The sequence below is a fragment of the Drosophila miranda genome, chromosome 3 (genome assembly GCF_003369915.1).
Source record: "Drosophila miranda strain MSH22 chromosome 3, D.miranda_PacBio2.1, whole genome shotgun sequence".
NCBI classification, from domain to species: domain Eukaryota; kingdom Metazoa; phylum Arthropoda; class Insecta; order Diptera; family Drosophilidae; genus Drosophila; species Drosophila miranda.
The window spans coordinates 6,092,231-6,119,132 of record NC_046676.1 but is presented as its reverse complement, the minus strand read 5'-3'; the positions used below and the strand labels follow the sequence as shown (position 1 = coordinate 6,119,132).

The window sequence follows — 26,902 nt, the reverse complement described above, 5'->3', positions numbered from 1 at the left end:
TCAAAAAGGCATGGTGTAGTTTTGTATATTTGTTAAATTAAAGAGGTTTTTTGCCAGTTTGCAATGAACTAGGCTCCTTTGAAAATCCTACGAAAATGTTATCCATAATAATCCTGTGTGTAGCAAACTAACTAAGAACTAACATACTACTAGTCACTGGGCAGAGTTTATAAATAATAATTTCTAAATATTAAACAGACACACGTGCAGTTTGAAATACGCTCTACACTCACAAATACCGATGATCTCCCCATATTACCCCACACAGCTTAGTTCGTTCGAATCTTTGAGCACACGCTGGTACATACAACCATATGGATGTGCCTGTATGTATCTGCATCTGTATCTACCTACGTATATGTATCTGCGGCCGACAATATATTTTCCTTCTGTGAGATCCGAGCACAACCGCCAACAATCGGATAGGTGGTAAGTGCTCAAAAGTTTGTGCGTGCTAAAAGTATTTTCCCGGGCCAAAATAGAGAGTGTATGTAGTTTTGGGAATTTTGCCAAAATATATGAATTTTGTAATTCAAATAGACACTCTCATCAAGCAGCGTTCTCCTTGCGTTCAGTTGCCGTTGATCGTTATAATAGCGCGATCTTTGTGTTAGCTCTTGGTCTTCCGACTGAAATAAATTTATTATATAATAACGGAATTTTTACTAAGAATAATAATTGTAAGTTTTGTTGATTTTTTTGCAACAATTCCAAACAAAATAAGTAGTGTTTTACTCCAAACTCCATAAAAAACCAATCCAAAAAAAAAATATACTCCCAAAATGTAAAAATGTTCAATCGCGCGCCTAAAATCATGGAAAATTCAACAATTTATATAAATTACCTACATATACCCGTACCGTACCGTACATACATATGTACATACTTACACTTGAGAGTTGGTGTTTTAAAGTGTTTCCACAGTTTTAGTTATAAGTTTACTAGTTGAAACCCCCGCCTACAGATATCCAATGGAAATTACCCGTAAAGAGGAGAAACAGTGAACAACCTCGACCTCCGTAGTCATATGGAAATTTTTGAATGTCACCAATACCAATGCACAGTCCCAAATAGACACACAGACACACTGATGTAAAGTTTTCACTTGTGTCCTACATAGCATAGCCCGTGCATAGCATCTATCTGTGACAGAAAAACTGATTATGCAACCGTTGTGTCAGCCCCCGAGGCGAATAAGAACGGAAATGTATGCATGCTACGTTTTTACACTACTATAATGTACATACATACATAAATTCCATATCATATCATTTTATTTACTGGTTATGCCAGGACTTTCTACGTCCATTCGAATGATTAAATATGATTAAGTAATTAATTCATGACAGATTGATAATTCTGAATTAGAGCACATTACAAGAACCGATAAGGCTGTGGACCTACGTAGGGGTCTCCTTCCCGAAAGGATAAAATACCTATACATATAAAATATGTACATATTCATTACACATACACATGAATTATACAATTCCTTAGCAGATCTCATCTTTCCAACTGACAATTGGAATTAGAAAATTCATACCGGGGAGAGCTCTCCTCTACACTGGTCGACATCCATCAGAATGCAGATATGTGTATTCTAAATATCTTGAGCCGTAAAAATATACTTATGCCTAAAGACACATATGAATATAAAAGTCCTCCCTACGATCGTCTGTCTGCCAGTACATATGTAGTATGTCTGTACATTCATACTTATTTATGTGTTCCCAGTACATATTTATATATGTACATATGTGTTCAAAATTAAGCTTGTATTTTTCGGGTGCTAGGTTGCTATTTTTAGCTCATCTCGGACAGAGGCAATTTTTTTTTGCTCCATAATGCACACTTATAGACTTATACGTGCATATGTAGAATATATGTATATATATATATATATATATACATATATGTATATATTAGAAACACATACATATATAAATACGTTTTGGCCAGGCACATTCGTTTCGTGCAAAACTAAAAGTCATTAAAATATGAATTATTAAATTAACGTTGAAACTGTAACAGTCCAAATACCGTTAGATTTTGACAGATGTGACGCGTATATAATTAGATTTGGACCGTGCCTCGTAATAATTTCACATAATCCAAACAATATTAAAATTGTTGGATCCGGTTCAAAATTTTCCGCATCGCCTGATGTATATCGAGTCCACGGTTATGGCTGTCTCGTTTTTATTGTTCAAAAGTGAAATGTCTCTGCTGTACGAGTGGACTCAGTTATTTGAATGTGAAAGAGCGCGAAAGAACAGTGTTGGGTAGAGGCGCAAAAACTTCCTACGATGTGTGTTCAGTTGATAGTAGTGGCTCGTCTCGTTCTGGTTCGTTTTGTCGGTGATACAGCAAAGGCAAATATTTTATAATATATTAAAGGAACACCAAATTATCATTTATAGGACAATGCGATTGCTGCACTGTCGATATGTTCATAGATTACTGCTTACATGCAACCCTGCTACCAATAAATGTCGTGTCATAGTCGCCAGGTGAAACGAACGCCGATGAAACTCACAAAATCAGCGGCTCGAGACTTAGTGCAATATTATCAGAAGCACACATATTTAGAAAAAAAGCGCCATGGCGTATAATATATAACAAGTTGCAGTGAAAATTCAGTACTTAACACGCAGTGCGTTCGTTGTTTTATATGAATCAATACTGAATCAATACACACGTAAAGAAATCAAATTGCGTGTTGGCGATCTTGGCAAATATTGCCTCTGTTGTGCAAAGCAAAGTGACACGTGTGTGAATCTCATAAGTGGAGATTAGACTAGTCTGGCTTGAGCGGTAATGCCAATATTCTTACTAACTCTTAATTAGTACTTAAATAATTGGTAATAGTTGCTCGACCACTAAGCGTCTCAACTGGTCCATACCTCCCTCCCGCCCCTTTTCGATTTACTTTGTCCAAATGTCTAAGAATTTGCATATTTACTTTACAGTAGAGATGTATGTATGTATGTTCAGCCGTACATTATTTGCACATACTCGTATGTATGCATTCAGGTACTTACTCACATGCACATACATACATACGAAATCTAATGAGGTAGTTTTAACTGCATATGAACACACTTGCGTATGCATATGCATATTGGTATTCCCAATTACTATTCTTGTCAGCACAAACCTATTATCAGAAAATAATAAAAATACTTGGCTTTGTTTTTCTTTTCAATCTTTACACATGAAGTGAAGGCTACTGAACGAAGAGGATAACAAATCAAAATGGAAGACGGTCATTCGAAAACCGTCGAACAGTCTCTGAACTTCTTCGGTACAGACGGAGAGCGCGGTCTTACCCTTGATCAGATTAAGACGAACCAGGCGAAATATGGACCGAACGGTAATTACAATTCTTCAATATCAATATACCCAAGCAACACTGACTCACTTGCGTTCACCTCTTTATCATTTCAGAATTGCCAACTGAGGAAGGTGCGCACTCAATCTCTGATCATCGAGTGCAATACGCGCTCATGCTTATGATAACAAAACCGTTCTAATGTCATTCACATTTACCCATTGTTTTATTTCGCAGGAAAGAGTATTTGGCAATTAGTTTTGGAGCAGTTTGACGATCTTCTAGTGAAGATTTTGCTTTTGGCAGCCATCATTTCATTTGTAAGTCTACGTCACTCCGGAGTTGTGTAAACTACTCTACTCGGTTCCGCATATAAACTTGCTATCGTTTTATTTAATCACAGGTATTGGCGCTATTTGAAGAACACGAAGAGACGTTCACTGCATTTGTAGAGCCCTTAGTTATTTTACTTATTCTGATAGCTAATGCGGTGGTTGGTGTATGGCAGGAAAGGAACGCCGAGTCCGCCATTGAGGCTCTCAAGGAGTATGAGCCTGAGATGGGCAAGGTAATCCGTCAAGACAAATCTGGCATCCAGAAGGTCAGGGCGAAAGAGATTGTCCCCGGAGACTTGGTCGAGGTGTCTGTTGGTGACAAGATCCCCGCCGATATTCGTCTCACCCACATTTACTCAACCACCATCAGAATCGATCAGTCTATCCTCACCGGCGAGTCTGTATCGGTTATTAAGCACACGGACGCTATTCCCGATCCACGTGCCGTCAACCAGGACAAAAAGAACATTCTGTTCTCGGGCACCAACGTAGCCGCTGGCAAGGCCCGTGGCGTCGTTATTGGCACGGGACTGAGCACTGCTATCGGTAAAATCCGTACCGAAATGTCGGAGACTGAAGAGATTAAGACACCACTGCAACAGAAACTGGACGAGTTCGGCGAGCAGCTGTCCAAGGTTATTTCCGTCATTTGCGTCGCTGTCTGGGCCATCAACATTGGCCACTTTAACGATCCCGCCCACGGTGGCTCCTGGATCAAGGGTGCCATCTACTATTTCAAGATTGCTGTGGCCTTGGCTGTCGCTGCCATCCCAGAGGGTCTGCCCGCCGTTATTACTACCTGCTTGGCTTTGGGCACACGCCGCATGGCCAAGAAGAATGCCATTGTACGCTCCCTGCCATCTGTCGAGACCTTGGGCTGCACATCCGTCATCTGCTCTGATAAGACCGGCACTCTCACCACCAACCAAATGTCCGTTTCCCGCATGTTGATCTTCGAGAAGGTGGAGGGCAATGACAGCAGCTTCCTGGAGTTTGAACTGACAGGATCCACCTACGAGCCCATTGGCGAGCTCTTCTTGGGCGGCCAGCGGGTGAAGGCCAGTGACTACGAGGCGCTCCAGGAACTGGCAACGGTTTGCATCATGTGCAACGACTCTGCCATCGATTACAATGAGTTCAAGGCTGCCTTCGAGAAGGTCGGTGAGGCCACAGAGACTGCTCTGATTGTGTTGGCCGAGAAATTGAACGCATTCAGCGTCAACAAGTCTGGCCTAGACCGCCGATCCAACGCCATTGCCGCTCGCGGCGAGATCGAGACCAAGTGGAAGAAGGAATTCACCCTGGAGTTCTCTCGCGATCGTAAATCCATGTCATCGTACTGCACCCCACTCAAGTCCTCCCGCCTGGGCACTGGTCCCAAACTCTTCGTCAAAGGCGCCCCCGAGGGTGTGTTGGATCGCTGCACACACGCTCGAGTCGGCACGTCCAAGGTGCCACTGACTTCGGCACTGAAGGCCAAGATTCTTGCCCTGACTGGACAGTATGGCACTGGACGCGACACCCTGCGTTGCCTGGCTCTCGCTGTTGCTGATAGCCCCATTCGCCCAGAGGATATGGATTTGGGAGATTCCACAAAGTTCTATCAGTATGAGGTTAATCTGACATTCGTCGGAGTCGTCGGTATGTTGGATCCCCCCCGCAAGGAGGTCTTCGATGCCATTGTCCGCTGCCGTGCTGCCGGTATTCGTGTTATTGTGATTACTGGTGACAACAAGGCCACTGCCGAAGCCATCTGCCGCAGAATCGGCGTCTTCACTGAGGACGAAGACACCACTGGCAAATCTTATTCCGGCCGCGAGTTCGATGATCTGTCCATCGCGGAACAGAAGGCTGCCGTTGCACGCTCCCGACTCTTCTCCCGTGTGGAGCCACAGCACAAGTCCAAGATTGTTGAGTACCTCCAAGGCATGAACGAAATCTCTGCCATGACTGGTGATGGTGTGAACGACGCTCCAGCTTTAAAGAAGGCCGAAATCGGTATTGCCATGGGCTCCGGTACTGCTGTGGCCAAATCTGCCGCCGAAATGGTCTTGGCCGACGACAACTTCTCTTCCATTGTGTCTGCCGTTGAAGAAGGTCGCGCTATTTATAACAACATGAAACAGTTCATTCGTTACCTCATCTCCTCGAACATTGGTGAAGTCGTATCCATCTTCCTTACCGCTGCCCTTGGCCTTCCCGAAGCTTTGATTCCCGTCCAGTTGCTTTGGGTCAACTTGGTAAGTGAGAGCTAATTGGATCTCTGAATTGAATGTTCTTAGCTCATTCTGTCTCCTTAGGTTACTGATGGTCTGCCAGCTACAGCTCTTGGTTTCAATCCACCTGATCTGGACATCATGGATAAACCCCCAAGGAAGGCCGACGAAGGTCTCATTTCCGGCTGGTTGTTCTTCCGGTAGGACTACTTCATAAGCAATTGAGGAAACTCATCTCATCTCATGTTATCTGTTCGTTTCGATTTCAACCAATTGCAGTTATATGGCCATTGGATTCTATGTCGGCGCAGCTACAGTTGGTGCTGCTGCCTGGTGGTTCATCGCCTCTAGCGAAGGTCCTGGTCTGACATACTGGCAACTCACTCACCATCTGTCCTGCTTGGGAGGCGGCGACGAGTTCAAGGGTGTCGACTGCAAGATCTTCAGCGATCCCAAAGCGATGACCATGGCCCTGTCCGTACTCGTAACAATTGAGATGTTGAACGCAATGAACAGGTAAGAACGAACTGAAAGCCTATATATGTATGTACTTATAATGAGGGACCGACGTTTATCTATGCAGCTTGTCTGAGAATCAGTCCCTGATCAGCATGCCCCCATGGTGCAATTTGTGGCTGATTGGATCGATGGCACTTTCCTTCACTCTTCACTTCGTTATTCTTTACGTTGACGTCCTCTCCGTAAGTATCAAATTTAAGCGGGATATGTTCACGCAACTAAATTTTTGAACTCTACATCTTCCATCTATAGACCGTCTTCCAAGTGACACCGTTGTCTGCAGAGGAATGGATAACTGTGATGAAATTCTCAATTCCTGTAGTTTTATTAGATGAAACATTGAAGTTTGTTGCTAGAAAAATCGCAGATGGTGAGAGTCCTATATATAAGATGCATGGGATTGTGTTAATGTGGGCTGTCTACTTTGGCCTGCTGTACGCTATGATGCTTTAAGAATATAATGATAATCCATAAGCCCAATTTCATTATTCTAATTTCTAGTATAAAATGTTACTAAATATAAACAGAAACAAACAGAAACTACAATTATAAATATCTAACGTAACGACATAACATAACCAATATAAAGATTGTTCCCAAATATAACTGATTTCCAATACCACCACTACCACTCCCCGGTATCACAGAATTACAGACTACTAGTGATACTGAATCCACGGGGCCTCCGACTGACTCACTCCCTGCTTTTGGCATTGAACAAACAGCGTCAGACTATTTACCTATCACCCTATTGACCTAACGGTAAACCTAACACACACCAAACCAAACGTATATACCCAAAAAATATACATATATATATATTTGTGTTTGTATATTATTAAATTGTAGCAGGATGCTTTTTGTACATACAATGCTGTAGATACATAAGAGTTCCAAACCGGGTATATTTTTCAATTGTAATAGTTAGGTTTTATCCAAATATGTTTTACTGGCTTGTCGGCAAGGAGCGTATACAAAAGATCGCTGTAAATGAGATAGCTTTTTGAACAGGAAAGAAAATCAATTTGAAAAATTGGTCTCCTCGTTGAGCAACTGACAAGCTGATTTCTCTGTAGGTTTAGTTATGCAAAAGAACAAAACAATTTAAATTTACTATCTCTTGCTACAATTGCGTATTCGTGATAGACCCCATTATTTGTGGGCATTTTTGTTTAGCCATTCAAAAATCGAACCTAATTTTTAAATCTTTTTTAACGAGTTTCGTATCCGTACTCAGTCTATGGCTAACGTAATTTACCTTTCCTTTTCAAGGATACATACAAATGTTTGATAATACTTTCATGAATAAAATCTGAAATATTGGTAAACTCATTCCGTAGCTGTAAGAATTGTTTTTGAGCACAAGATATTGAATAAAGTCAATAATTCAGTACGCAGCCAACACAACAACTTACATATTGGGCGCGTACGTACGTATCGTCTCGTCTCGTCTCGTCTCGGCTTCAGATTGTGTTTGCATTGTATTGTATGTATTTTGGGCAATTGCTTAGGAACACCACCGGGCTGTGTGTGCAGCAATCAGTTTGAACATGTTTAAGGATTATTAATTGACTTGGAATCAAATTGTGTAATTTATGTCAGTCTCAGTTCTATGAAATTAAGTAATCCTAGCATTTTTAGCGAATACTTAATTAAATTAACATAATACATAATTTATTTTGTTATAAAATTAGAGACGCTGTGAATTGATTAAACAAAAATTACCCACACAATTACCTAACCTAACATTAATTCAATAAATAATGCAGAACTAAAACATACTAAGCTCTACGAACCCTGAATAAAGGTCAGGGCCACTGGTGTCCCTCCACCCAAAATAAGCTTCCTTTGGCTGCTGCAAATTCTATTTATAATTCTGTTTGCTTGCACGTGCACGTCGTTGGTGCGAAGAACGATCGACCTGGCAATTTAGTACCAACGACTTGATATGATATATGTACAAACATAGCTCCCGATACCAACCCAGTATACACATTCTCAATGAACTATTGTTTATTTTCTTATACAGTCAATCCCAGATTTCATTAATTGGATCCCCGATTAATTACCATAACATAAAATGAATCCATCCCTGCTTTAGAAAAGTACGTGCAGTTATTATATTACATATGTCGAGAGTGCGCCAAATTTGTGGTGAATCTAAAAACAGAGCAGTCGCTGTTGCTGTCGTTGTGCATTATGGTCTATTACATTATCGCACTCAATGGCATAAACGATAAAAAAAAACACAGATTTGAAATTCAGCATGTAAGATATCTAAACGTAAAAACGAAATAATAAAACAAGAAATCCGAAACTGGTCGTATGCAATTTCCCCCTATAATTTGCTTTGGCAAGTGTAAAGCGTAAGCCCACCGAAACTGCCAATTTCCAGAGTTTCGGAAGACGCAGTGCTCAAGACCGCTACCCGAAGCTGCTTACCTGGTCCTGGTCCTCCCCAATGCAGTTCCATCCGCAGAAGTACCATCCCCAGTACTTATCCCCATCAAGCTTGGTTTGCTCATGCGTTAAATCGGTTAAATATTTTTGATGAAAAACAATTTGGTAATAATCGTCACCATTGTTTGCATATACAAAATGTAGTTCCTGACGCCGTCGTCGACAAGTGGTAACGGTTTTGCGCACCATAACCGGATACGAATGTGGAAATGAATGTGAAGGATGACAAATTTTTCTACCTTTATCATTCGTGTATTAATCGCTAAGCCAGCCCTGTTACTTGCAACTGCAACATTGAATCCAACATAAATAAAATTATTTGCTTTAGAAAGTAAAACATTAATGGAACTGTGGGTTAGTAAGAAAGGATTAAATAAATATATACCAAATATAAAACTTAAAGCCTGGTCTTTTATTTGTCTTTACTTCGAGCATTGAATATTAATTTTAAGTGGATGTTTCATTATTTATTTATTGATTCCAAAAGAGATAACGATTGCATTGCACCCAGTAACTTAATGCCTTTGGCCGGATTCTATGGTCGGTAAAGTCCTAGATTTAAATTAATTGCGAGCAAGCTGCATGGAATTGATTCCAGCTCTGGTTTATTTCATAAATTAGATCAGTCTGATCAACAAATGCATTGATCCATCAGCACAAATACAATATTGACAACGAAATGAATGCATTGACTCGTGGTTCGCCATCAGAGTAGGGCTCCGTGGCTATTACGAGGGAGGTAAGGCCCATAATGTGGCAGTTTTGTCCGCGGATGTTGAGATGAATGAAAATTCTGTTGGATGCCATCGAATGGTAATTGCTTTATCTTTATGCTCTGCCACCACCACGGAGGATAGCTCATGTGCCAGATCACCTTGCAGATCTGTAAGCTTGACCGAATTGTCGTAGCTGCAAGTCAGCATGTAATAAGCGGAGGGAGAAAACCGAACGCACCTTTAAAAATACGAGAAATAGAGAAACTATAAGTTTGTTTACCCTAAATCCTATGGGCATTCGCATTACCTTATTTCAGCGCTGTGAGGATAAAACCGCTGTATTGGCCGATTTCCACGGATGTCATATAGTACGCACGAGCTATCCGCATGCCCGGATACGAGAAGCCTGCCTGTCGGATCAACGCAGACTGCTGTCACAGCAGAGTTTCCCAGTGTGTTATCCTTACGCTCATGCTCTAAGGTGTTTACCGAAACATTTACTCGAAGATCCCAAAAGCGTATCGTTTGATCCTGAACACAAAGTCAACTTATATGAACATATATCAATGGGCAAAGGCTCGGGTTCATGATTACCTGTGATCCGGATACGAACATTGCATTATTCCAGCTAAACAGGGACAAAATATGACCGGAATGGCCACTGAACGCCTGGAACGGGGTTCCTGAAACACAGTCGGTAATGTAGATCTTGCAGTCCCCAGCGCCACCGCTCACTAAGAGTCGTGACTTCGTGGAAGAGTCGTCAAGGAAGCACATGTCGCGAACAGTTCCATCGTGCATATTCAGCTCCATCTCGTGCCCCACCAGCTGATTTGTATCGTTGTTAAATCTCATATACTTGATTGTTTTGTCGTTTGATCCTGTGGCAATGATCTCTCCATCTCTGGACCAGCAAGTGCAGTATATTGATCCTCGATGGTGCTTCGTCCGCTTGCACAGAACTGACGGTGGATACACGGTGGTCTGCTGCCCATTTCTAACAAAATATTGTATATTTATTATTTATTCACACTTTGTTCCGCAAAAAATGGCTATCAAATACTACCTTAGCTTGGAAAGTTGTGGATACTGACAGATCCGAAAAGTCTTTGAATTGGAGCCCACCGCGTACAACTTTCCATTCGGATGAAAATCGACACTCCGAATCGCCTGCGAGTCGCACAAAGTTGTAACTGCTTCGAAGTGTGGCCGTTCTGCATCGCCCTTTTGGCAAAGAGAAATTTAATTTGATTAATTATCTGAACAGTTATTAAATGCTGTACTCTATGCATGCTATAACTATACTACATAAGTATATGCAAATATTTATGGCCTTTGTGCCTCTACTCTTTTGTTGCCAGCCAGCAAACTGCTTGCGTGTTCAAAATAAACAAATGCGTCTAACCAGCGCTTACCTTTCTTAAATCCAAGTCCTTAGCTTCAGAATTCATGAATGCTGGGTTTATATTTAGTCTTTTTGTAATTCCAAATTGTAAATAGAGTATTTTTCAGGTATTCCGAACCAATGTATGTTGTTCACCAAGCCCCTCAGCCATCGATGGTAATAGGCCGTACGACTCTCCACGGTTCAACTATTTATTTTTGAGAGAGACGGGCAGTAGAGTCTGTGTTGGCCAACGTTTTAATAGATCTTTAACACCCATACGATTTGTATGTGTGTTGGGTGGAATTGAAGCAAAATAGTTTAGAATAGTAGTTATGTATAAAAAAGTAGTATGTAATGTTCGTTAGCGAGGTAACCAACGCAACGATACTTTGTGATGTATGTACATTGCTTAAATTTTGTCGGCCTGGTTTTTAGTACAGAGCCAGCCCCCTCAGTAGTGTGTTTGGAGTTTTCCTTCGGTAATGCAAACCACACCACACATTCGATCAGTATTGTGACAGCCTTTGAGCCAAATACGAATGACAAAAATGGTACACTGGTTCATTATTGTTACAATTTTTTGATATTTTATTTACGTAAAAATAAAACATTTGGACATATGATTGAATATAACAAATTAATAACCTTCTTTTAAAAATTTGATTGATTCTTAAACTTGTCTAGTGTTGCGAACTCTTATAAAACTGAGCGATTAATGCTCTTAAGAGTAAATTGTTATAACCTCGCGGCCTCCACCACGAACCATTAACACTTTTTCAAGACCCTCTGTTAATACTTCCAGAAATTCCATATCTAAAATAGAGAGGAAAGTCAAAAATGAGTCACAGTTCCCAGGTGTGAGAAATCTCTCGGTAGATCGATCTTCTTACAATTGCTTTCACGCTCCGCTTTCACTTCCCTAGGTGGTCCTGGTAAATTCATTATGACCAACTGGGCATCCTGTGACTTTTCCACAATAACCTCGTTCAGTTTTATTGCTGTGTGCATGCGACGAACATTGAACTCGTCCCTAAAATTGTTTTTTTTTTAATTGATTAGGTCCATCAACTGGACTGTTTAGGTTGTGCCTTACGGTTTCACATTGGACTTGAATTTGCTGTCGGCTTTCTCTGTCGATTCATCCTTTTTAGAAGTAGCTTCGGGAGCGTCCGTCTCCTCGTGACCGTCCGAATCAATTGAGTTACGTTTCTCATCGTTATGAGACTCCTGCAGAAGTAACGACCATAAATATTATCAGAACAATAGAAATGTAGACCTATCTACGAATGACAAGTGCCGGTGATTTTAAAAAACAGAAAAGTTCATGTAAACTCATTGTCAAAAAGCGAAAATATTTATAAAACCAATAACCATATCAATTACAACTAATTTGATGTACGAATGGATGGATCCAAGACAAACGTCTATATAGGTTTTACTCTTTACGTGTTCGTTGATCCCACTTAACTTTTATGTATTGACGGACTGGAAGTAATGGTAAATAATAATTTAAAAAGAGTACATACGTGATTCGGTGTTTCTTCTATAGTTGGATCGGCAAACCGAACTTTCGACGCCGTTCTGGTGGCGTCATAATGGTGGTCTACAATTGTTTGGACCTGGAAATGTTACCATGATGCATATGAAAAAACGGTTGATCAAGGGGAAGAGGCCAATACTTTTCAGGGAAATAAAGTACGAGTATTCTCTGGTTTCACACAACAAACTAACACTGGAACTATCTGTTATACAATCTGGGTATTCCCAATGGAAAATTTTCAGCTAATCTGATCATTTGAATATTACATTTGGATCCGCATGCCGAAATTATTTATTAAAGTGCAACAAATATCAAGATTGTATAAAGCTCGAGGATAGGATACCAAGCTGGATAAATCACTCAAGTGCCTTGGGTGTATACAAAAGCTATCCAAATGATTACACATGACGCAAACCGCAGCACACTGGAGTAAAAGTATTTATGTATATATGTATGTATAATAGGGCAATGATTCGATATCAAACTTTTGGCACAAACCAAATTGTATAAAAGAACATTAAAATGAAACTCATATTTGGAGCATGGTGAAACTTAGAACTATCCAGCATAAAGCAATAGGTCAATTATTTCAAATTTTATTATGTACGTATTTATATAAAGAGTATGCTGATTTAGACAATTAGACGTGACCATGCCAGCCCAGCAATTGCCGATGATCTTTTCATGAAGATTACTTTCTAATGAATCACAGTTCTGAGACATCCCGTCTCCTGGGTAGATGCATATGTATTTACGCAATATGCAATATCGTAGGGTGAGTATTCCTTGGATAATATTTTGTATGTAATATAGTCGCGAAATGTGTGTATAAATAAAATTCAAGAGGGTTTTAAGAGATCCATGGGTTGTTTGCTTTAGCCACAAATAATGTACATGTACTGGTACAACAAAGAAATGTATGGTATGAAAGGATGACAATGAGAATCACACATGCTCATTTACTTAGATTGAATGATCTGACGAGATACATGTATGTATTTGTATATAGTATGTACATAGATAAACACATAGAATGTTTGGGCTAATGAAAAGTTTGTATGTATATGTATCTTTATATATAGTGATTCTGTATATATTCTTTACCAAAGACAATTTATTATCACTGGGTGTTTCCTTAAAATCCATTATAGTCTGAACCTTTTGATTTTCAAATATACAAAGTGTAAAGTTTTAATTTCGATCTCAATATTCATATGGATAAGAAGTCGATATATTGATGGGAAACAAAAGCCGATACCGTTTCTACTTTTTTCTACAGTTGAAGTAAGTAAATAACTTATTTTCGTATAGAAATAATGCTAATAAAGATTTAATTAAATCAATAACTTAATGTGCAGTATGAGTTGTAATCATTAAAACTAAAAATATATCATGTTAGTATGAAGACCTGAACTTTAAATAATCTGCAGTACAGATGTCATGACCATAATGAAACGTTATTTTTTTTTTTTTCTTAACAAAAACCAAATACTCACCACTTTGGAGTTCTCTTTTTTATTTAAACCTAATGCTCTCAGCATCTGATTGCGCTGTTCCATCATGAGTGTTCTCTCATAGGTATACGCAGAAATGTCGCTGTTATTCTGCAATGGTTTACCAATAAAGAGAAATATGTATATGATTTATTATGCTTTAGCTATCTCCATGGGATGGGATGGGTGGTTTGCTGTACCATTTCAACCACTTCAACATCGGCTTCAATTCGAAGGTGGTACAGGAATGTCTTAAGATCTTTCTTCATTTGAATCGAGTTGTCCTCGATTTGAGCAACTGTGAAGATGCGTAGCTTGCAGTTACGCCATGTGCGATGTTGTTTTAGCAAGAATGGCAGCAGCATAAGCAAACCTCCGTCGTGGACTATCCACCAAATATCAATATTGCCACCAATCTGAAAATTGTATACAATTAATCGGCAAGTTAAGGGAAATGGGTTTCTCTTTACTACTTTGTGGTTTGATTCTGGATAGAAGTTGATTCCCTTTGGCACCATCAGAGCCATGTGGCAGGCAGCCACTGTTCGCACTGTTTGGATAAAAGTCCTCCAGCTATTGCGGCCCTCTTGCCTCCAGCTATACGGCCAGCCAATGATGACTGTGTTTGGCTTCATTCCCCCCAGGCCAATTGTTTGGATGCTGTAAGAAAGATGATATGCTGATGCTACGCGCTCTCGTTGTTAGGCTCTCGGGATTCGGAGACCAACTTACACTGAACTTAGACCTTCTCCGATCTGTTGGGCCACCAAAATATCACAGAATCCCTTTACCTTCTCGTCGGTCATGTACTTGCGCAATGTGGATTTTGCGTCTACGGCTTTGTTTGCAATTTTTGTGTGGTCGCCTTTTAACACAGACACACAAATTGTCAATCCTTTGCCAGCTTTTAGCTGAGTAGCAAAGGAGAATATTTTCCTATACTTCGGCAAGAGGTTGTCGTTGAGCTTCGAAAGCACCAAGATTTGCGGACGCCAATTTTTCGTATGCGGTGGGCCTTCCTCTAGACGGAGAAGGGAGAACCTCGCGGCAGTGAGAGCCATTCCACGAATGCCATCACCCCACTCCTTCTCGGCTCTGCAAACGCAAAACAGGTGCAGAAAAGTTATAATTCCATCACATTCGAATATTTTAATGTATCATACCCGTGGTATTCTATATATTTGTATATGACGACGGCCATTCCCATAGCAAGCAGAGCAAAATACCAGGAAGTCATGATCATGACTGATATGCAGAGCGTCAGGCCTATCAGGGATAAGCTCCAGTGATAGAACTTAAAGCGCGGTCTCCAATTGGGTGTTCTGAGTAAAGTTTGCACGGCGCAAGCCAAATTTACGAATCCGTAGCACATGAGGAAGAACATGGATAGCAACGGCGCCAGCAAATCCACATTACCTTTTGATACAAACAAAGCAATATGACATATTATAAAACATGAAGCAAATTCAAGCTTACCTAGGAGAATGCCGCACTGGCAAATGACTATAGTCAGAAGCAGAGCTCGGGTGGGTTCTCCACGTTTGGAGGACTTTGCAAACGGCGCCAAAAATGGTATGATTTCATCTCTGGCTATTGCTTGGAGCAAACGGGGGGCGCCAGTCAAACTTTGTAGACCAGCTCCAAGGGTCGATAGGAACGACCCAATCAGTATAACCCATTGGTTTGGCCAGGCGATATTTGCAACGACCAGTTTTCCGCCGATCGATTGTCCAAATCTAGAAATAGGTTAGAATTTACCCTATTAACTCTTTCCAGAATGGGTCAATTGGCAGCTTACTTGTCTCTCAGCAGAAGATTGTCCACTGTGCCGGCGAAGAACAAGACGCTGGACAAGTAAACAGTGCTGGTTGTCAGGATGGCACATATCGTTCCTATTGGTATACTTTTCTGGGCATCAGCAAGGTCGCCCGAGCGATTGGATCCAGCCATGATGCCTGATTTGTGACAAAAACTCGGATTAAATATGGATAACTTTTATATGAATAGAAATAAAAACACACCTGTGACCGATGGGAAGAATATGCCGATAAGCAGCGTGAAGGTAGTGGTTATATCGGCCATAATTTGATTGTAAGATTCGTTTCCGATGTTCTCAATGTCAATCGAATCGTGGCCATACGATATAAGCTGTCCTTTCTCCAAAAACGAGGGGAAGATATTATCATAGAAAACGCCGCTGGAAAGCCCTTTGATGCCCTTCACTTTGGAAACATTATTATCTATTAAGAAACAAGTCGGATTTAAAAAGGTTTCTGCTTCAAGCGGTTTGTATCTTCATTACTTAGGTAGTAATCATCGCAACGGTTATTCGGGCAATAGATATCGCGCATGAATGAGTCATCCTTTGTACAATTGTCTATGGGAATGTCCTTCAGAAGTCGCTTTCCAAGGACACACATGCTGCAATCAAGTAAAATGTTATTTTCGATTCTCACAAGATACGATGACTGCACTTACTATAGCTTTTCGTTGCCATGAATATTGTCAAAAATACCGACATACACTGCTATGATTGAGAGTATTACACAGGCCAGTGCCACCGTGGCAAACTTATTGACAAACTTGACGCCCACGAACACAATTAAGCCTTGGGAATTCAAAGACAACCATTAATTCTTGCCTTTCCTCATCAGATTTCAGCTTACCCATAAAAATGAGCAATACTGTGCCGTAGACCCGGAAGTTATTGTACATGGCATCGGCATCCTTTGTGAAGTCCCCAAAGATCGATGCCCAAGGTGCCATATATGTCTGTATGTAGTGAATGAGTGCGTCGTTGTAGACATATACATATTAATATTACTATGTTTTTGCAGAACTTACCAATACAATCTCAACAGCACCAACAATGTACATCGCCGCTGCCAGTGTGGTTCCCGTATAGAAGAGCATCCCCACCGCACCGCCAAATTCAGGTCCAAGGGATCTGCATATGAACACAATACATTTAAAATTGAGAGTACTCGGATTTGGGGTTTTAAAATTACCGCGATATCATGAAGTAACTCCCTCCCGCCGGCACTACTCCATTTGTTGCAATAGCTGACATCGAGATCGCCGTTAGCATCGTCTAAGAAAATTGTGTTAATGGAGCTAAAGTGGGCTGGAAAATTATCGCAGAGTCTCTTACCACACAGCAGCAGGTCAATACAATTAAGAATCCACATATTGCGCCAGCCGTACCGACAACCCATGTTAACCGAATAAACAATATTACTCCAAAGATATTTTGAATGCATGGCAAGAACACTCCAATTAGGGTACCTACAAATACAAAGCCAACCAGCCAGAGAGAGATCGTTTACTCAATTCGAAAGAACCTTATCCAAGTGAGGCATACATAGTCGTTGAGAATTTCCCACGAATCAGTTAATTATTTATTTACGATTATTTGGTGGCATTGGCGGAACGCTTTGGTTCCATTCATTTGAGATTATTTCACGAGAAATACTCTCACAAGTACTCGCAAGTTAATTAATTTGTGTACAACATACCCATTCGCGCCGATGGTGCTGGTGGCTTTGCATCGGGATCAGTGGCCGCTGGTATCGTGTTTTCATAATTGGCAATTGATGAAATGAATGTTGATATATGGGGCCTGGTCGCCAAATCATCATCGTATAGATAGAGATTTGGGTCGATATTAGACTTCTGGTTTTCTTCAGCCCTGTGGATATCACCTGAGTCTGCAAATATCATTAGAGGTTTATTCAACAAACGTATTGGCTGTACTGTAGCAAGAAAGAGGCGGCGTCAGATATATCATAGTTTTCAAATGACTAGTAATATATATGTTACGGTAAAATTATCTAAAAGTTTTATAAACGATTACTTAAGTATAGATCGAAACTGTAGTGTGGGACAGCTTGTTGTAGAATTCGTCCACTAAATCGACAAAACTTCTTAAAATCTAAATACGATTATACATAAGAGTACTTTTATGTATAGTCGGTAATCCTCTGCATACCATACCTTCATTTTTTGTATCGTGTACTGTGCCATTGTGTTCGGATGATATTATTTCCATTTCATCCGAATCATCTTTTGCACTGTTACTTTGCATGTTAACGTTATGTTCGGTTTTAAAGTTTTCTTCTAGATTGCACTTTTTCACTTAAAATTAGGTAACACTAGAAAGTATTTTGAACGATAATTTAGTAGGCATAACATTGGACATATCTTGTATATGTACACATCTACATATATGTATTATATAACCAAAAGGCGTGGTCCATTCAGTGCGGGTGCGGGCCGGAGGTAGGTTTTTCTGCTCCCTTGAAATAGGTTGATTTGCAATCACTTGGGATTGTATTAGTATATTCGCTCGCACACATAAATATGTATACTCGTACTCGTACTTGTATGTGGAGAGCTACTTGAATGAGTATTAAAGGCAGGAGATCAAAACAAGGAAAGGGCCACGGGTGCTCCAGAGTGAAGTGCGGACATTATGCGAATAGAGGGCAGGATGCTCACACAGTGGCATCGCGGACGGAAAATATGTAACCGATTAATTTAGGTCAAGGATTTTCAGCCCCTCCTCGTGCGTAGGTAGCTGAACGGCAGTGAATTGGTGTTATTTCGGAATGTGGAATGGCTCGTTCGCCTGGCCTGGCGGAGCACCCATAAATGTTAATATTTCTTTGAACTGTTACGAAACGAAGAAGCAAACAGCACTTGAAACATTCGAATACGAATGGGAGAAAATACGCACGCCCTCGGATTATGACTTCTCAATTTGCAAACACTTAATAATTGAACGCACTTTTATTCATGTGTGTGTTTGATTATTGTTGGATTTTCGTCGATTGTTAAAAGTATGTTACATATTATAAGCGCTCAAAAAGAACTGGTTTTTCATGTTTTTTTAAATTTATTTGAAAGAATATTCTTTCTAAAATTATTTTAGTCGAGCGAAAACGCTCAAATGTATGCTACTTCTCGTCCAGATTAATAGAAAAACTAAGAAAACTGTGTATTCGGCCGAATAAAAATTATGTTGCCCAGGACCCTGAGCGTTCAATTGAGATGAAATCGAAAGCTTTTGTCTACACACAATTTCTATACACACACTCTTGCCGAGAGAGATGCGAAAAGAGAGCGAGAGAGCCGTTGCAGGTGAACATTTCTTGGCCTAAGGCACACACTCGCACACTAACTCGCAGTTAAATTTACCAGGACAATCCAGCACTCTCGCACAGCATCCATCCGCTGGAAATGCCAGGGCGAAAGCTGCGCTGTCTGGGCGGCTAGGCTGGCGCTCGAAGCTTTTCACAGGTACCCCCTGAGCTTGCTTTACAGCTGAGAGTAAATGTGTCAGCAGGGCACTCTGGATTTTCACAATTGGGGCACAGTGAGATTGAAATGCAAGCCCATAAGCTCTATACGACGTTACAGTAGTCACCAATGGAGCATGGAAATTTACAACGCCTATCAATACAAATATTTTATAGCTCTTAGCTTTAGCCAGAAGATGCGCATGTCCTCAATATATAAATACATACATAAATTAGTCGAACATCCCTAACAATTGTATGAATACTTTCATCATTAACATAAAGATCATGAAAATTTTAATTTTTCTCGCAATAAGTTACGTAACGTTAATTGATTCTCACCTAGTGTTTCATCGTGGATATCTCCCAAAAGCTTTCCACTTGCTTCATCTTGATGATAATCCAATACGGTGTCTTCGTCTGCTTTTGTGACTTGAAATCTATCTGGCATATTTGTTATTCAAAGGCACTCTGAAAATGGAGAAAATATTGTTAATGAAAAACTTTCATCCGCTACTAGAATAATACGCGGAGATCATTTTATTTTAATTTCTTCCCCAGACTTAGCTCCCTAGACTTTTTCACCAGGATCGACTCATATTAGAAAACCAAAGAGGGCCACGCCACGCCTAAGTCATGTTTTTGTTATATCACAGCAAGTGTTTTATAGCTTACTGATATCATTTGAAAGGGTGTGTGAAATGGATTTATTCATTTTGGAATCATCCAAAATATCATTAATAGATAAGTCTTTTAAAGTTGAAGAGAGTAACAACTCTTATATAATCGATTGCACAATAACTGGTTTGATTTATCATGACCCAATTGCCCGGAAACATAAGATACGATAAATCAATTCTCTTCTTCTACAACAAATAATTTAGCTTTTGCAGAAAAGTTTTCATATATCAGCTAAGAAATCAGTGCTACTACCATTCTGAAACATGGGTACAAAGAAATTCCAAAATACATTTTTTTCTGACACTAAATTGCATGTGATTTCCTATGCGATTATTTGAATAGAAAACCCATAAGATAATATGAAATTTAGATACACAAATGGAGGGATTGGGAACCAAGAACTATTTTCACTACTCTACTGCACGCACATGCACATAGATATGTACATATGTAAATGCATACAAGAGTATCTCCATCCAAGATTATCATGATCATTTTCCTCTTTGATTTCGGATAGCAGCAGTCAATGTGCTTACTTGTGTGCGCGACGGGCTTCAATTCATAAATATGTATGAATGTGTATACGTATACCATACAAAATCATTAAATAAAATATCGTTCATAAAAATCTTCATACACATATGTATGTATGTACATGCATAGCCGTACATGAGTGCATTTCAGCAGGAACATTTGTAGTTATCCGCACGTAAAAATATGCCTCGGATAATATGAACGGGTATGTATTTATGTATGTACGTATTATCTAACAAAAATCAAAACGTAGGGAGCAGATACAGCACTTATTGAAGCTGTCGCACAATTAAAAAAATCTCACATTGGCCAAAACAAAGGTACATACATATGTATATAAATACATACATATGTGCATATGCACAGACATTTCATACGATTAAGATACGGGAAAAATGTAAAGAAAAATTTGTATTTCCATTTACTTGCAAAGCGCCTGGTAATCGGGGATCGTCGACACTCTGCGGGCTTGTAACTTCCTTTCTTTTTATTTATTAATTATTGTTACTCCTTCTTTTCTCCTTAATTTTAGTGAACTTTTCAATTGTACGAATAAAATAAAACTATCATATTAAAGGCGCATGAGTAATACAAAATGATTTTCTACTGTATATGATTTGGAATCGCGAGTTGGGGGAAATACTGTTGTATTAATGAAAAGTATAATTGAAATCAAATGTAACGCATAGGGGAACGCATGAGTAGCGAGTGTATTTTGGAATTATTTTTATTGCAATTAGCACTCTAATTCCAATGATAGCATTTTTTGATAATTTTTATTCAGCATTTGTGAACGCCCAAATTTACGGTTTCTTGTCCAAATTTATAAAGCAGTTAAAAGTGGCTAGCATGCGTACATATGTGCATATATACATGTATACATATATAAATATGTGAATACGTATCATAATCGTAGCTACAAATATGTATATGTATGCTATTACATTAAATCCAGCATTTAGTTATTTTAGTTCTAATGCGCCAGCCCAGCCTTCGTACAGCCGGTATATATGTACGTATGTATGTGTGCCCTTTTGAGCATTTTTACATTGATGTAGGTTCATATGTATGTATACATACATTTGTTTATGATGTATACGGTTGATGATTTCGATGAACATCAATCAAAATTAGACACAGTTGTGGAAAAAATACTATCATGCTAAATATACCAGAATGTATTTTTTTTTTGGTCGCATCCACTACGCTTCAAGCTAAGACAGAAAACCTTATGGGAGAAGCTCCAGTTACAATTTTCAATCGATCCGGTTGTTTGAATCTTTGGCAAACATCGTTTCAGCTCAAATTGTGTAACAGGTATTAGACTATAGTGCTATGAGTAAACGGTTCCCAAAACTAATTAAACATTGTGTCTCATTGTGCCACATCTCCTTTCAGACTAGATTGGTCTGATAATTGGTCGCATTGCAGCACACTTAAACGTTTTATTTTATTTTAGCAGGATTTTGCAAATTTTGCTTGCATTTATTTCAAAAAGCCGTTACAGCTGGTAAATATTAATAGACTTTTCGTTGTTGTTTTTTTTTTTTTTACAAATAATTTCTAATATTTTTTCCACAGCTGCTCGAGGGCTAAAATGCTAATTAAGATCAAAATAACATTAAAATTATACGTTACTTTATTATCAGTTTAGAATTATCAATTTTAAAATGGATATTTCTATTTGATCCCCCACGATACATTTCGTTTCCTTTACAGACATAGCTCCTGCATACTAAATTTGTTTGTTGGGTTTTGACGTCGAAATTGAGGTGAATGTATACAATAATAATAAAATAATATAATATAATAAAATAATTATAATATTATTATTATATATAATAAAGAATAATAATAATAATTAATCATTATTATAATGAAAATTTAATAACTTTAGCGCAGTTCAGGTGAAGGATATCGTGCTTTTTTTTTAGTTAGAACCAACATTGATGCAAAAACAATCTAAGCCAAGTATTTAAAACAAGCCAGTCAAGTAGAAAATTTATTCAAAAATCATATAAAATTATGTGGGCATGGCTGAATGTTCTATCTAGCTATTAATATTCCACGGAATATCAAAAACGAGGAATATGTAAAATAGAACTTGAATTCGTCAGTATATTGACGGTATATTTTTAAAATGAGGCGGTATATTTTCGTATATTTCTGAGGGTCGGACGGTATAATGGCAACACTGGTTCTTTTCTATCGGCGTCATTTCCTGGTGCTTATATAGAAATCAAATAAATGCAAGTATTTCGAATAGGCCAATCATGTATAGAATTGATTCATCAATCGTATAAAATTGAGTGGGCACGGCTAAATGTTCTATATAGCTAGTAATATTCAACGGAGGGAAGAAAACGAGGAATATGTAAAATATAACTTTAATTCGTCAGTATATATACGGTATATTTTGAAAATGAGGCGGTATATTTTGGTATATTTCTGAGGGTTCGACGGTGCAATGGCAACACTGGTTCTTTTCTATCGGCGTCATCTGGTGCTTGTCGAATAATTTTTCGCGAGTTTTTTGTTAAAGCAAAAAGGTAAGTTTTCCTAGGCTAATTACTGTTTTTGAAAGGTAAATTAGACGGAGAAATAATCCGTGGTGTTTGACTCGCACAAAGCAAATGTGCAATTTGATTGACTAAGAAATATGAACGAATACGAATTCTGCGCTTTGCGCCTGGACGCTCTTTTGCGTTAACACGTGTTTTCTAATAACGCGATGTGTGGTAAATTGAATATGTACGTATGTACATACCCACACACATATGTCTGTAAGGGCGATCGGTATGGCGTATTAAAATCAAAAAATATGTCTGTAAAAATGTGTATTATATATTTATTTATATTGTGTGTATATATGTTGGTGTAAAACTGTGTATGTTTTGATGTGTGCATTCAACTTTAGATTCTTTTACTCAAAATTTCATAAGTTTTGATGCCCATGGGGACGTACATACATACTTGCAGATGTATGTATATGTACATATGTTGGTGAAGGGCGTGTATGCTTCGGCATTTTAAATAAGTGTTTAATAAGAGCATGCAAATGGTGAGAAGTTGTTAAATAAACTATTTGGTTTTTTCAAGAATTCCGCATTTATTAAAAATGGACGCACCACCAGAGGGACACGTAGAGGCCGAGTCCTGTAATGAGGTCGACGACGAGAAGTCTGTCAATTCCGACTGCCAGTCCATGTAAGTAATGTGAACTTGAGGCTTGAAGACGACGTCTGAAAATTGTGAATTGCAGGCCGGCTTACATGAATTCGGTTATGAGGCGTCAGTATTTGCAAGAAATGGTTAAAGCGCTGCCAGTTCCAATTCAAAATAGAATTGTAGTGCTTAAAAATCTGCAGTTGGAACAGCTGAAGATCGAGACTGAGTTCTTCGAGGAGGTTTACAAGCTGGAGCAGAAGTATCAGCTCAAGTACCAGCCCATGTTCGATAAACGCAAGGAAATTGTCATCGGTACAGTAGACCCCCCTGTGGAGAAGCCCAATTGGACAAAGCGCGAGAACCCTGAAACAGAATCCGAGGCCGAAGAGCACTACAGTGAATTACTGAAAGCTATCAAAAGTATTCCCCAAGATGCGAAGGGCATTCCCGGATTCTGGCTAACGGTTTTCCGTAACACTGCTATTCTGTCGGAAATGGTCCAAGCACACGATGAACCAGCTATGCGCAAACTAACTGATATATCCATCAAATACGATAATGGGGTATGTAGAAAAGCAACTAAGCTTTCATGCTTAGTACTGCATAGCTCATTTTTGAACTATTTCAGCACTCTTACACATTGGAGTTCCATTTCGATAAGAATGAGTACTTTTCGAACACAGTTCTTACAAAGCAGTACGTTCTGAAGTCCACTGTCGACCCTGATGATCCGTTCGCCTTTGAAGGACCAGAAATCTACAAGTGTTCGGTAAGTTGGGCTGAGTGACGTTCAATGAATGAGAAGCACAAAAATGATTGTATTCAATTGATTTCAAGGGATGCAACATTACCTGGGAGAAGAAAATGAACCTAACTGTCAAGACAATCAGGAAGAAGCAGAAGCATAAGGAGCGTGGCGCAGTGCGCACCATTGTCAAACAGGTTCCAACCGATTCCTTTTTCAATTTCTTCAACCCACCAGAGGTTCCATCCGATAAGGAGGAAATTGATGATGAATCTCAGCAAGTATGGACATCTCATCTCATTTGGTAATCGAATAGCATCGAAATTACTAACTTGGGGGCTCTTTTTATTGCAGATACTGGCAACCGATTTTGAAATTGGTCACTTTTTGCGGGCCAGAATAATTCCAAAGGCGGTGCTTTACTTTACTGGTGACATTGTCGATGATGAGGACGACGAAGACGAGGAGGAGTTCGATGAAAACGAGGAGGACGATGACGATGAAGTTGCACCCCCAACCAAGGGTCACAACAAACATGCCGGTAACAAGAAACAGTCGCCCAATGACTGCCCCAACCAGTAGGCACAAGATATGATGGCGGTGTTTCATCGATTGGAATAGTGTTTACCGATATTATGTATATACATAATTCAAATTTAATTTGAAATATATTTTTGGTGAATTAAACTAAACGAAAGAACTACTAAACTGTGTGTGCAATTATTGTTACACCTGTGAAAACTTGATCTTATACTTTATATTAGAGCACTAAACATTATCGAAAATCTGGATAGTGTCTCAAAAGATGGAGGTGCTCAAATTGAATAGGCATTCGTGGGAATACAATATAAATTAAATGCTGGTTGTATGGTAGGATTAAATTTTATTAAATTACTAATGCTGGTCTAACGCTTACAGAAATAGGAACGAGCAGAAGTATGATGTGCTAAGCTACTTTTTTCCAGCTAACAGCTTGAGCTCCTTTTTTGATAAGTTGTAAGGATAATGTAGACTAGTGGGGACGAAAATTTTCCCAGTAACTCGGCTGGAAAAGAAGACAAGCTGTGAGTGAATGCTCAACACATTTTATGCTTTCGCTACCTTCATAGGTAGAATTTCCTCGAACTTACTTGTCAAAGTTCTCTTCATACCCGACCGTATAATCAGCTGGTATTTTCGCTACCTTTTGCAGGGCTATGCACTCCGATGGCGTCGAGTTGAGGGCGTAAAATGGGTAATCAAAAGCATTAATATAGATGTCAACGCAGAGCCCGTGGCTGCCAAGATGAAGTTGACTGGCTACTGATGGCTGGGCGAGTCCACAGCTGCCCAGCATTATATTTCTGTGGCAAGAGTATACAAACGTTCCTTTATCACGGCTTGAATGAAAGCATTGCACATGTTTGCCAGCTTTCGAGTGATCTACTGCAATCGGATCGAATCCGGGCCCAGCCATGTCACACGCTGCGCAGTGAAAGAACAATTAATCAGTCGGTGTTTTAAAATGCCATTAATCATAATGGAATTACTATCTATGCTTTGGATCATATGTTGTGGTCCTAAGGAGCGGCCTACAGCAGACGCAAGTTGTCCCCCAAAGCTAAATCCAAACATATAGCCTCGTTTAGTATCGAATCCATTTTTAATGAGAGTCAGAATGACTGACACTATGGCACCAGTAATGTTCTCGAAATTTGTATACAACCTGTACGGCGAAAGGGTGTATAAGAAGAGGTTAGCAAAAATGGTCTGTGCACATTACCTTACCACCTTACCGCATATACGATGTACTCGCAATTATACTGTAATCAATACATATCACGCAGCCTCCACGATAATAGCTTAATCCTGGAATTGTTTGTGTCATATGTATGTACAGGACATTCATCGAAGTTATAGATAGATCATTATCTGCTTACGATCGATAAGCGCCAGAGACCAATCATCAGCACAGCTTTGGATCCAGCCATGTAAAACAATAGCAAATTTATCCGATGGGGAGCAGCCAGAAGAACCTTTATGCATATAGTCTTCGTCAAAAGCGGATGCTTCAAAGGTTTTTGTGTTGTTTCTAAAAAAATGTAAAGATATACCAAAACAGGCACGTCTGCTGAAAAATCACTTACTTATAAAACATAAGTCGCATTGTTTTTTGCACATCATATTTGGTTCTTGGTCGAAGAGCTTAGAAAGAAAATACTCAGATAGGAGAAAACCACTTTCATTGAGTGCAAATAGTACCTACATATAGTTTCATTTCGTGCAGCATGACTTGGTGCGCGCCCTAAAATTGCATATTTTAGGTTCAGCCTAGAATTAGTCTTACAAACTAAAAGTAGTAAAATAATTGCGTTTAAACTGAGAAATCTAAGATATATCATTATCCACTTTTATTCATAGAAACATAAGTATGAAAACAAAGGTAACAATAGTACGAATCTCTTACGATCATAACTCTTTATGAGAAATCAGTATCCAGT

The 26,902-nt window shown here is 39.3% G+C and overlaps 5 protein-coding genes and 1 long non-coding RNA gene across 15 annotated transcripts; 3 read left to right on the top strand and 3 right to left on the bottom strand.

Annotated features, from left to right (window-relative positions):
- Window positions 1-572: 572 nt before the first annotated feature.
- Window positions 573-9,198, top strand: LOC108158890 (calcium-transporting ATPase sarcoplasmic/endoplasmic reticulum type). 4 transcript variants are annotated; one of them, XM_033392198.1, is made up of 10 exons: window positions 573-680; window positions 3,221-3,373; window positions 3,448-3,465; window positions 3,569-3,651; window positions 3,735-5,906; window positions 5,967-6,082; window positions 6,162-6,398; window positions 6,466-6,583; window positions 6,654-6,771; window positions 9,006-9,198. In XM_033392198.1, the coding sequence occupies exons 2-10, from the start codon at window positions 3,256-3,258 to the stop codon at window positions 9,032-9,034; spliced, it is 3,009 nt and encodes a 1,002-aa protein (XP_033248089.1). In that variant the 5' UTR covers window positions 573-680; window positions 3,221-3,255; the 3' UTR covers window positions 9,035-9,198. The 4 variants fall into 4 exon arrangements, with proteins under 4 accessions (XP_033248089.1, XP_033248090.1, XP_017147165.1 ...); XM_033392199.1 differs by lacking the exon at window positions 9,006-9,198 and adding an exon at window positions 8,431-8,648; XM_017291676.2 differs by lacking the exon at window positions 9,006-9,198 and having other exon boundaries at window positions 6,654-7,733.
- Window positions 9,199-9,428: 230 nt separating this feature from the next.
- LOC108158893 (WD repeat-containing protein 47) lies at window positions 9,429-11,170 on the bottom strand. The gene is made up of 5 exons (XM_017291680.2): window positions 10,993-11,170; window positions 10,644-10,801; window positions 10,172-10,574; window positions 9,885-10,108; window positions 9,429-9,815 (listed from the first exon to the last, which is right to left on the bottom strand). The coding sequence occupies exons 1-5, from the start codon at window positions 11,026-11,028 to the stop codon at window positions 9,590-9,592; spliced, it is 1,047 nt and encodes a 348-aa protein (XP_017147169.1). The 5' UTR covers window positions 11,029-11,170; the 3' UTR covers window positions 9,429-9,589.
- Window positions 11,171-11,528: 358 nt separating this feature from the next.
- On the bottom strand, window positions 11,529-21,089 carry LOC108158889 (solute carrier family 12 member 6). 6 transcript variants are annotated; one of them, XM_017291665.2, is made up of 22 exons: window positions 20,935-21,089; window positions 19,637-19,765; window positions 17,513-17,704; window positions 17,149-17,282; window positions 17,006-17,088; window positions 16,842-16,944; window positions 16,664-16,769; window positions 16,476-16,605; window positions 16,300-16,418; window positions 16,019-16,237; window positions 15,796-15,952; window positions 15,474-15,733; window positions 15,161-15,413; window positions 14,730-15,092; window positions 14,471-14,657; window positions 14,198-14,413; window positions 14,001-14,108; window positions 13,609-13,662; window positions 12,491-12,583; window positions 12,058-12,191; window positions 11,855-11,994; window positions 11,529-11,777 (listed from the first exon to the last, which is right to left on the bottom strand). In XM_017291665.2, exons 2-22 carry the CDS (start codon window positions 19,743-19,745, stop codon window positions 11,686-11,688), a joined length of 3,252 nt encoding a protein of 1,083 aa, XP_017147154.1. In that variant the 5' UTR covers window positions 19,746-19,765; window positions 20,935-21,089; the 3' UTR covers window positions 11,529-11,685. The 6 variants fall into 6 exon arrangements, with proteins under 6 accessions (XP_017147154.1, XP_017147156.1, XP_017147158.1 ...); XM_017291667.2 differs by lacking the exons at window positions 19,637-19,765; window positions 20,935-21,089 and adding exons at window positions 17,991-18,148; window positions 18,784-18,973; XM_017291669.2 differs by lacking the exon at window positions 13,609-13,662 and having other exon boundaries at window positions 11,686-11,777.
- Window positions 21,090-21,148: 59 nt separating this feature from the next.
- Window positions 21,149-22,286, top strand: LOC108158894. Its single transcript, XR_004472562.1, has 3 exons — window positions 21,149-21,826; window positions 21,908-22,019; window positions 22,091-22,286. It is a non-coding gene; the product is annotated as an uncharacterized LOC108158894 (long non-coding RNA).
- Window positions 22,287-22,960: 674 nt separating this feature from the next.
- On the top strand, window positions 22,961-25,130 carry LOC108160498 (nucleosome assembly protein 1-like 1). The gene is made up of 6 exons (XM_017294535.2): window positions 22,961-23,058; window positions 23,609-23,716; window positions 23,772-24,240; window positions 24,306-24,446; window positions 24,515-24,703; window positions 24,777-25,130. Exons 2-6 carry the CDS (start codon window positions 23,628-23,630, stop codon window positions 25,002-25,004), a joined length of 1,116 nt encoding a protein of 371 aa, XP_017150024.1. The 5' UTR covers window positions 22,961-23,058; window positions 23,609-23,627; the 3' UTR covers window positions 25,005-25,130.
- LOC108160499 lies at window positions 25,020-26,854 on the bottom strand. Of its 2 annotated transcripts, none has more exons than XM_017294536.2 (7): window positions 26,668-26,854; window positions 26,549-26,606; window positions 26,342-26,493; window positions 26,198-26,270; window positions 25,952-26,127; window positions 25,553-25,886; window positions 25,020-25,467 (listed from the first exon to the last, which is right to left on the bottom strand). In XM_017294536.2, exons 1-7 carry the CDS (start codon window positions 26,801-26,803, stop codon window positions 25,374-25,376), a joined length of 1,023 nt encoding a protein of 340 aa, XP_017150025.1. In that variant the 5' UTR covers window positions 26,804-26,854; the 3' UTR covers window positions 25,020-25,373. The 2 variants fall into 2 exon arrangements, with proteins under 2 accessions (XP_017150025.1, XP_033246363.1); XM_033390472.1 differs by having other exon boundaries at window positions 25,377-25,467; window positions 25,524-25,886; window positions 26,668-26,853.
- Window positions 26,855-26,902: the final 48 nt, after the last annotated feature.